Raw genomic sequence first — 11,038 nt, 5'->3', positions numbered from 1 at the left:
ATGTCGCACCACACGGGACTGTTTCGGTTGTCGTTCGTGTATGTAGTCTGTTCCTGTTCGTGCGTTCTTCGTGTCTATGTAAGTTCTCATGTTTAGGTCAGTCTACGTCGTTTTGTTATTTTGTATCATTCAAGTGTAGATCGTGTCAGTGTTCGTCTTGTCAATAAATTCATTATGTCAGAATACCTCGATGCGTATTGGTCCGATCCCTGCTTCTCCTCTTCAGACGAAGAGGAGGAGAGCAACCGTTACAGTGCCAGAGGTTTCTGTGGCAATTAAATCAAACACCTTCCTGTAGAAGACCATGTCACTCCCTGGGGGTGCGTATACACTAAATAATGTAACTTCCTTGTTTTCCAGTTTACATTTAACAAGTATAAATCTACCCTCCTTGTCTTTTATTTCTGACATAAACTCAAAATTAACTGAATTTGGTGTCAAGATTGCAACTCCTACACATTTTGTAAGAAGAAAAAAAAGTGTTCCTATATCCCATTCCCTTGAGTTTCTCGTGTTCAGGTGTGGATAAGTCAGTTTCCTGCCAGAATAGTATGTCAACTCTCTCCCGTTTCATCTTTGCTATTACCTTACTTCTCTTGATGGCACTCCCCAGTCCATTTACATTGAGACTTATGACCTTAAATTCCCGATGATGCATCGATATAAATAAATAAAAACTGTGCACCATATCTGCCTGCTTATCTTGAGCCTAAAAATGAACGAAAATTCAAGAACGATAATTAAGTAAACCAAAGTGGGAAAATACTTTGGTATTTGGACTCCCATGTCAGAGGACTGTCTCTTGCCTCTGGGGTTTGAGGGGATGAGCCTGTCCGCAGGAGGGACCCCTCGCTCAGATATGAAAATGCGTGACGTAGTCACAAACAAGACCTGTTGGAACCGAAAATAATAAGGGCACCTATTTCGTCGCTTATACAAATCGGTTAATTACAAGTGAAAACTATATCGGTCATGCGTGCATATCATGAATCCTCCCCTTAATATGCCCTTCTGTCGCCCCGTTGTCAATGTGTCATTAATCATTAGTTAAAATATATGTTATTAACGTGACGCTACTTAGTGTGTTCATAAAGAACACACTTTTGGCTACTCACCCTTCTTCAGCATTGGGGGAAAATACGGGAGATATTTTACCTATTGCCATGTCAACCGTAACAACCCAACGTCTTAACAGCTCGCGGTAACTATTAATTCTGTGAAATCCGATTCAGTGTCTTCCATCTTCCCGTTGGAAATGCCTGAGTCTCTCTCAGATGTGAATGTCCTCTCGCCGAGGTGGTTTCCCTCTTTCTCCATGACCCTGCTTGTCGACAACGATCCATGGGAGAGCCTGCTCGAGTCTTTCCACCGGTGATGTCGCCTTTCTCCTGGCGGTATACTCCACTGGGAAGCCCCTCGACTTCAGGTCCTCAGCCGCCTCGTCTGCATGCTCGTATGTAACCGGGCCATATTCCAGAAATACACACATTTTTGCCGGGAATGGTGTTTGGAAGCGTATACCCTTGTCTTTAAGTGCTTTCTTAATGAAGCTAACAGGCTTTTTCCAGGTTGCATGTAAGACTTTCTCTTTGACTGAGAATGTTAGGAACCGTACTACTATGGATCTTGGTGGGGCGCCGCTGGGGGGTTTTGAGGCCAGAGCTCGGTGTGCTCTCTCCATTCCCAGGTCAATGTCGTCTTCAAGTATGTCCTTGAATAGACCCTCCACCAAGTTGGGCATAGAGTATTTTTCTGCCCCCTCTACTACGTTATAAAGTCTAATGTTGTTTCGACGTGAGAAACCTTAGAGTTCTGTTACTTCTGCCTGTAGTGCGTGTTGGTTTTTCAGTGACTGTTCAAGTTTTTCCTTGACTTCGGAGTTCCATGTGTCCGTTTCCCCAATGCGCTGTTCTGCGTCCCTCATTCTTGTAGATATGCTGTGAAGTTCTTCTTTGTTTTCTTTAAGTTTCTGGTTAATGTCCTTCTTGAACTCATTTAGTTATTTTCTTACATCTTCTCGAAGTTCCTCTCGTAAGCCTGTGAGTGCCTCGCGCAATTCCTCCTTTTTCACCTCATGAAATGAGGGTTCTTTTGCTGCTGCTATCTTATTTGCGCTAGCATTAGCCATCTCGGGTTCATCGACGATTATATCTTCTGCTGTGTTGTTACGGGCTGTTGTTGTAGCTCCGCGACCTTTTCCTATTTTCCCCTTTTCCATTTTGCGTAAGTTATTACAATGCTCAGAGTAAATACTTGAATTTAGGGGGGGAAAATACCCAACCGATGTGCAGTGCGAAAAACTAGGCAGCCATTTCCTAAGTTGCGTCACTGGAACCCCCTTTTCCAAAAGTCTTGAAGGAGTTCCCACATATGCTGAGCACTTATTGGCTGCTTTGCCTTCATTCTGCAGTCCAACTCATCTCAAACCATCTCAATTGGGTTGAGGTTGGGTGATTGTGGAGGCCAGGTCATCTGATGCAGCACTCCATCACTCTCCGTCTTGGTCAAATAGCTTTTACACAGCCTGGAGGTGTGTTTGGGTCATTGTACTGTTGAAAAACAAATTATAGTCTCACTAAGAGCAAACAAGATGGGGTGGCATATTGCTGCAGAATGCTGTGGTAGCCATGCTGGTTAAGTGTGCCTTGAATTCTAAATAAATCACAGACAGTGTCACTTGCAAAGCACCCCCACACCATCACACCTCCTTCTCCATGCTTCACGGTGGGAACCACACACGTACTCTGCGTCTCACAAAGACACAGCGGTTGGAACCAAAAATCTCAAATTTGGACTCATCAGACCAAAGGACAGATTTCCACCGGTCTAATGTCCTTTGCTCGGGTTTCTTAGCCCAAGCAAGTCTCTTCGCCTTTTGGTGTTGTTTAGTAGTGGTTTCTTTGCAGCAATTCGACCATGAAGGCCTGATTCACAGTCTTCTCTGAACAGTTGATGTTGAGATGTGTCTGTTCCTTGAACTCTGTGAAGCATTTATTTGGGCTGCATTTTCTGAGGCTGGTAACTCTAAGGAATTTATCCTCTGCAGCAGGTCTTCCATTCCTGTGGCGGTCCTCATGAGAGCCAATTTCATCATAGCACTTGATGTATTTTGCGACTGCACTTGAAGAAACTTTAAAAGTTTTTGACATTTTCCGTATTGACTGACCTTCATGTCTTAAAGTAACGATACTGTCCTTTTTCTTTGCTTATTTGAGCTGTTCTTGCCATAATATGGACTTGGTCTTTTACCAAATAGGGCTGTCTTCTGTATACCACCCACCTCTGTATACCATACCACCAACACAACTGATTGTCTCAAATGCTTTAAGAAGGAAAGAAATTTAACAAGGCACACCTGTTAATTGAAATGCATTCCACGTGACTAACTCATGAAGCTGGTTGAGAGAATGCCAAGAGTGTGCAAAGCTGTCATCAAGGCAAAGGGTGGCTACTTTGAAGAAACTAAAATCTAAAATAAATATTTTGATTTGTTTATCACTTTTTTTGGTTACTACATGATTCCATATGTGTTATTTCATCGTTTTTATGTCTTCACTAATGTTCTATAATGTAGAAAATAGTACAAATAGAGAAAAACCCTGGAATGAGGTGTGTAGGTGAGTCCAAACTTTGGTTCTGTACTTTACACCCTTCCTGCCTCACCCTATGAAGAACCATCAACAGCTCTATTATCAGGTCTGGGTGTGCATTTAACTTCCCTTCTTTCAGCGCAACCAGGCTGGCAGCAGAGTCTGAACACAAAATGACCCTTTTAGGCCCCACTTCTTCCACCCATCCCAATGTCCACACTAGTGCTAGCATTTCAGCAGAGAAGACTGAAACTCCATCAGACAGCCACCTCCCCTAGTATATCCGAAAACAAACCGGGGAACAGGTATCCCAAACCCTGCTCTACCACTGCCTGGATCCTTTGATCCATCTGTGAAGATGCCCAAGTAGGGATCCCAGGCCCACCGCAGATGGGCCACAACCTTACGGAGACCAAATGCATTCCAGGTGACTACTTCATGAAGCTGGTTGAGAGAATGCCAAGAGTGTGCAAAGCTGTCATCAAGGCAAAGGGTGGCTACTTTGTAGAATCTCAAATATATTTGGATTTGTTTAACACTTTTTTGGTTACTACATGATTCCATATGTGTTATTTCATAGTTTTGATGTCTATTATTCTACAATGTAGAAATTAGTAAACAATAAAGAAAAACCCTTGAATGAGTAGGTGTGTCCAAACTTTTGACTGGTACAGTACAACACACACACACACACAAATACAGAGAGAGACACACAGACAGTTTTCTGTCGACAGGTTGGCATTTCACTGACATTTTCATTGGACAATGACGTGGAATCGCATCTGCCCTTTAAATATTTGAATCCCAGCTGTGATAGATGATGGTTATTTTAGCTTTCAGTGCACTCACTGAAGTGCAACACTCGCTACTAGGGAATTCCTGCCAGAGTCAGTCAGAGGTAGTGGTGTGTCCGTGTGTGAGAGTGTTCAGGAGAATGGACGAGGCTGAAGTGGAGACAGGTCAGCAGTAGGCTTTATTCACTGCATGGGAAAGATCTTGCAGCAGGGGACATAGCTTCCAAAACAAACAACATAACTCACCCACCCCACCGTATCCAGTGTACAGAACAGAAACAATTTGACCTGACTGCTTCTACGTGTCCTATATGGCCTTCACAAATACCGCTGTTGTCTGTGTTATCGTGTGTGTGTGTGTGTGTGTCTATCTCATTAGAAAAATATATAATTTCAGTCTACCAGTGTGAGCCCTTATAAGGACAGGAGAGTTCCACACAGTCAAGTCAAGGCACAAACTTGAAGCGGCACAGCAGAGTACAACAGTGAACAGAACAGTATGACAACACAGAGAAAAGCACTGCACAGGACTACTGATGGTAGAGAAACCACCTGACTTCATAGAGAGAGGAGGGGGGAGCGAGAACAACCGAGAGAGAGACATTAAAAACATCAGTCATTTAAACCTTAAACATGTACCAACACGTAAAACAGACTGACAAAGGTCCATCCGTAGGGCCAGTGTAACAGACTAACCAAGGTCCATCCACAGGGCCAGTGTAACAGACTAACCAAGGTCCATTCACAGGGCCAGTGTAACAGACTAACCAAGGTCCATCCATAGGGCCAGTGTAACAGACTAACCAAGGTCCATCCACAGGGCCAGTGTAACAGACTAACCAAGGTCCATCCACAGGGCCAGTGTAACAGACTAACCAAGGTCCATCCACAGGGCCAGTGTAACAGACTAACCAAGGTCCATCCACAGGGCCAGTGTAACAGACGAACCAAGGTCCATCCACAGGGCCAGTGTAACAGACTAACCAAGGTCCATCCATAGGGCCAGTGTAACAGACTAACCAAGGTCCATCCATAGGGCCAGTGTAACAGACTAACCAAGGTCCATCCATAGGGCCAGTGTAACAGACTAACCAAGGTCCATCCATAGGGCCAGTGTAACAGACTAACCAAGGTCCATCCACAGGGCCAGTGTAACAGACTAACCAAGGTACATCCACAGGGCCAGTGTAACAGACTAACCAAGGTCCATCCATAGGGCCAGTGTAACAGACTAACCAAGGTCCATCCATAGGGCCAGTGTAACAGACTAACCAAGGTCCATCCACAGGGCCAGTGTAACAGACTAACCAAGGTCCATCCATAGGGCCAGTGTAACAGACTAACCAAGGTCCATCCATAGGGCCAGTGTAACAGACTAACCAAGGTCCATCCATAGGGCCAGTGTAACAGACTAACCAAGGTCCATCCACAGGGCCAGTGTAACAGACTAACCAAGGTCCATCCATAGGGCCAGTGTAACAGACTAACCAAGGTCCATCCATAGGGCCAGTGTAACAGACTAACCAAGGTCCATCCACAGGGCCAGTGTAACAGACTAACCAAGGTCCATCCATAGGGCCAGTGTAATAGGAACACAGTGTTTTAGTACAAAGTATTTAAGCTACTCGTTGCATCATATCGTACTGTGTGTGTTATCGTTATCCAGTGTGATGGCTGTTTACCAATAAACTTTTTTGTTAAATGGCTAATGAACTGCTTCTGATGTAAATAAACTGTACCCCGACATTTCAAATGCCCTGAGACTGGTTTATTTCACAGGTGATGCATATGATTTGTTTCTCCATGTTTCTTTCAAAAAACAATGCATATATTTAGTGTAAAAATCCTCTGTAGATATTAGACTGCCATCCACACACCTTCAAGGTCATCTTCCTAGCAACTGGGAGCGTCTTACTTTTGTAATTAAAAAAGCCTCCATTTTCTAAATAGCATACATGCCCTCCTATTCACCAGGAAAGCTTGTCAAAGAAGATTTTATGAAGAAATCACTGTGAAAAACACATCTACTCAAGTATGTGGGTGTGCTGAAAATGTCTTGTTCCTATACACGTCATTAGACGCTTTAACCATTGTTTGTCCTTGTTGTAATATCGGTCACCTTTAGAAGATGTGTTTTCTCCCTACTCGTCTGGTCGCCTCATTCTCTTTGTAAAAATCAATAAAATGATCACAGTGCTCTTTTCTTTAGCCTCCTCTCGTTTCCCCCCTGAGAGAGCTGCATGTGTTATGTTCTGGTAAAATAAGTGCTTTCAAATCCAGCATGTAGTTAATTGTCAGAGCACGTGTAGCAGTGCATAGTGAGGGCTGTTTTACAGACTGACAATTATAGATGTTACGAAAAATGACCATCACTTGTTTTGAATACAGTGCAATCTGTAGTTTCATTTCTGACCCAAAATTCAAGAAAATACATTTTTTTGTTAGTTTTAGTGTATCCCGAGTTTCTGCATTTTTGTTCCGTCACACAAGACTGAAAGTAGATTGCACCTTTACTGGGTTGACTTCCTACTGTATGCTGGGTTGACTTCCTACTGTATGCTGGGTTGACTTCCTACTGTATGCTGGGTTGACTTCCTACGGTATGCTGGGTTGACTTCCTACTGTATGCTGGGTTGACTTCCTACTGTATGCTTGGTTGAGTTCCTACTGTATGCTTGGTTGACTTCCTACTGTATGCTTGGTTGAGTTCCTGAGTATGAAGCATACATTTAAATCTGTGATTTAGTTCATGGATTGAACCCAGACAGTTCACTTTATAAGTGTACTTTACTGTTATCATTATTGTTATTATAACATTGCCTTGTTATATTTCTCGTCAATAGTGCATTTGATTTATTAAAGTATTTCCTCTGTAATTCATTCATTCTAATAATTACAATAATTTCTCTCTAAAAATGCATTTATATTTGAAGAAGTGTACTGCTCTCTTGGTCTGGGTGTTCAGATCTTTGGTGTGCTCCACTGTTCTCTAAATGCATGCTAACTTCTGCCAGGGCCTCACAACGGCTATGACTGGTCTCACTGAGGTACAACTGGTATTCTTGCATTCGTCAAACTTTTCACCTCAATCCAATTAAATGAGTTCACAGAGCACTAAAACCTGACTGTTAAAAAATCGAAGCGTCTTTCACAGAGTGGTTGGTCATTAATTCTACATCCAACAACAAGAGAGTTCGCAGGCATTATTTTCTAACAAGATTGGACCGAAGAACAGGTGAGTATATTAACCTTTCAGTGACTCAGTCCACAAAACAACAGTTGTAGTTCTACGGAGAATCTATTGTTATTGTTCAAGACACTTTGCAAGTTTATGTTTTTTTAATCTTGTCAGATTTTCTGCGTCAAAAGGAATCCATCTTGTATCCCGACCTCGGCTCTGCTCTGAAAGAAAACCTCACAGTCAAATGCTGCATCTCTGATTCCCCGCAGAGAGAATGTAGTCAGAACGTTGTCCCTGCCATATCAGCAGTGAACAGAGGTGGCAGCAGTGTCTGTCCAGCAGTGTCACGGTCATTTGGCAGGCAGGGGAGGTGGAGGGGGGGATAGACACAGAGGACTCATGTCCCAGGCCGGTGCACTCACAAAAACACATCATTATGTTAGTATATTAAGTAGGTATATTCAAAGGTCCATCCATGAGTTAACATCCTCATTTTAGCCTGGAGTAATTCCTGTTGCTGTGTGTGTGTGTGTGTGTGTGTGTGTGTGTGTGTGTGTGTGTGTGTGTGTGTGTGTGTGTGTGTGTGTGTGTGTGTGCGTGTGCGTGTGTGTGTGAGTGTGTGTGCTAACTGGTCACACCCTGTTGCCCTGTGTGCCAGTGTTTCCAGGCAGTAAAGGCACAGCCATTTCACTCTGCTCCACACTCTCTGTCTCCACCACTGTCTCTCCCGGAGCACTCCCGTTGGCTACTGCCTCCATCTTCTTAGCCAGGTAGTCATCTAACTGGCTGCTCTTCTCCAGCCCTCCTTCCTCTAGCTCCTCCTCCAGCTGTACGTAGGGGCTGTGTTTCAGGTGGTTGGGCAGGCAGGGCACCAGATGCACTTGTCCGTTGTCACCCAGCACGTTCACGCACGTGTAGAAGTCCTGGGTGGATGATGGGGGCGGGGCCTGCTGGTCCGGAGGCGGGACGGGGGTGGGATCCACCATCATGCTGTAGTCAGTGCCCGGGAAGGCCAGAAGCTCCGGCTGGTCCGGGTTTGCTGTTGGCCATTCCCACGCAGTCTGGAAGGCTTCCACTGGAACCTGGCAGTAAGGGGCGGGGACTGGGGTGTAAGAGGCGGGGACTGGTGTATAAGGGGCGTGGCTGGAGGTGGTCTGGACCAGTAGTTGGCTGTGGATGGCCATATCATAATCCTCCTTCCAGACTGCTAGGACCCCCGGGGGAGCCTGGAGAGATTGGTTGCTGTCCATGCTGACAGGGTCCCAGACCTCCTCCTCGCTGTAGCTTGGGGGCTTATAGCCATGGAAGGAGATGAAATGACGGTTGATCTCATCAAAGCCCCCTTTCTGAGAGAGAAGGAAGGAGGAAAAAAGGAGAAAGGAAGGTGAGGGGTTAGAGAAGATGGGAAGAGGAGGTGTTAGAGAAGATGGGAAGAGGAGGGGTTAGAGAAGATGGGAAGAGGAGGGGTTAGAGAAGATGGGAAGAGGAGGGGTTAGAGAAGATGGGAAGAGGAGGGGTTAGAGAAGATGGGAAGAGGATGGGTTAGAGAAGATGGGAAGAGGATGGGTTAGAGAAGATGGGAAGAGGAGGGGTTAGAGAAGATGGGAAGAGGATGGGTTAGAGAAGATGGGAAGAGGAGGGGTTAGAGAAGATAGGAAGGGGAGGGGATAGAGAAGATGGGAAGGGAAGGGGATAGAGAAGATAGGAAGGGGAGGGGTTAGAGAAGATAGGAAGAGGAGGGATTAGAGAAGATGGGAAGAGGAGGGGTAAGATAAGATGGGAAGAGGAGGGGTTAGAGAAGATGGGAAGAGGATGGGTTAGAGAAGATGGGAAGAGGAGGGGTTAGAGAAGATGGGAAGAGGAGGGGTAAGAGAAGATGGGAAGAGGATGGGTTAGAGAAGATGGGAAGAGGAGGGGTTAGAGAAGATGGGAAGAGGAGGGGTTAGAGAAGATAGGAAGGGGAGGGGATAGAGAAGATGGGAAGGGAAGGGGATAGAGAAGATAGGAAGGGGAGGGGTTAGAGAAGATAGGAAGAGGAGGGATTAGAGAAGATGGGAAGAGGAGGGGTAAGATAAGATGGGAAGAGGAGGGGTTAGAGAAGATGGGAAGAGGAGGGGTTAGAGAAGATAGGAAGGGGAGGGGATAGAGAAGATGGTAAGAGGAGGGGTAAGAGAAGATGGGAAGAGAAGATGGGAAGAGGAGGGGTAAGATAAGATGGGAAGAGGAGGGGTTAGAGAAGATGGGAAGAGGAGGGGTTAGAGAAGATGGGAAGAGGAGGGGTTAGAGAAGATAGGAAGGGGAGGGGATAGAGAAGATAGGAAGGGGAGGGGATAGAGAAGATGGTAAGAGGAGGGGGAAGAGAAGATGGGAAGAGGAGGGGTTAGAGAAGATGGGAAGAGGATGGGTTAGAGAAGATAGGAAGAGGATGGGTTAGAGAAGATAGGAAGGGGAGGGGATAGAGAAGATAGGAAGAGGAGGGGTTAGAGAAGATGGGAAGAGGAGGGGTTAGAGAAGATGGGAAGAGGAGGGGTTAGAGAAGATAGGAAGGGGAGGGGATAGATAAGATAGGAAGGGGAGGGGATAGAGAAGATAGGAAGGGAAGGGGATAGAGAAGATAGGAAGGGGAGGGGATAGAGAAGATAGGAAGGGAAGGGGATAGAGAAGATAGGAAGAGGAGGGGTTAGAGAAGATAGGAAGGGGAGGGGATAGAGAAGATAGGAAGGGAGGGGATAGAGAAGATAGGAAGGGAGGGGATAGAGAAGATAGGAAGGGGAGGGGATAGAGAAGATAGGGGATAGAGAAGGAGTGGATAGAGAAGATAGGAAGGGGGGGATAAAGAAGATAGGAAGGGGAGGGGTTAGAGAAGATAGGAAGAGGAGGGGTTAGAGAAGATGGGAAGAGTAGGGGTTTGAGAAGATGGGAAGAGGAGGGATTAGAGAAGATAGGAAGGGGAGGGATTAGAGAAGATGGGAAGAGGAGGGGTAAGAGAAGATGGGAAGAGGAGGGGTTAGAGAAGATGGGAAGAGGAGGGGTTAGAGAAGATGGGAAGAGGAGGGGTTAGAGAAGATGGGAAGCGGAGGGGTTAGAGAAGATAGGAAGAGAAGATAGGAAGGGGAGGGATTAGAGAAGATAGGAAGGGGAGGGGATAGATAAGATAGGAAGGGGAGGGGATAGAGAAGATAGGAAGGGGAGGGGATAGAGAAGATAGGAAGGGGAGGGGTTAGAGAAGATAGGAAGGGGAGGGGTTAGAGAAGATAGGAAGGGAAGGGGATAGAGAAGATAGGAAGGGGAGGGGATAGAGAAGATAGGAAGGGGAGGGGTTAGAGAAGATAGGAAGGGGAGGGGATAGAGAAGATAGGAAGGGAGGGGATAGAGAAGATAGGAAGGGAGGGGATAGAGAAGATACGAAGGGGAGGGGATAGAGAAGATAGGAATGGAGGGGATAGAGAAGATAGGAAGGGGAGGGGATAGAG

General features: G+C 45.7%; 1 protein-coding gene across 1 annotated transcript in view; it reads right to left on the bottom strand.

Annotated features, from left to right (window-relative positions):
- Window positions 1-4,540: 4,540 nt before the first annotated feature.
- Window positions 4,541-11,038, bottom strand: part of LOC139532531 (prolactin receptor-like) — a 52,726-nt gene continuing 46,228 nt past the window's right edge. The window contains exon 9 of the mRNA XM_071330284.1: window positions 4,541-8,911. Within this exon, the coding sequence (XP_071186385.1) occupies window positions 8,198-8,911 (714 nt within the window). The 3' untranslated portion in view covers window positions 4,541-8,197. The remainder of the gene's footprint in view (window positions 8,912-11,038) is intronic.

Source organism: Salvelinus alpinus, chromosome 10 (assembly GCF_045679555.1).
Source record: "Salvelinus alpinus chromosome 10, SLU_Salpinus.1, whole genome shotgun sequence".
Lineage (NCBI taxonomy): Eukaryota > Metazoa > Chordata > Actinopteri > Salmoniformes > Salmonidae > Salvelinus > Salvelinus alpinus.
Note: the sequence above shows the minus strand (reverse complement) of the source record. Positions and strands in the feature narration are given on the sequence as shown.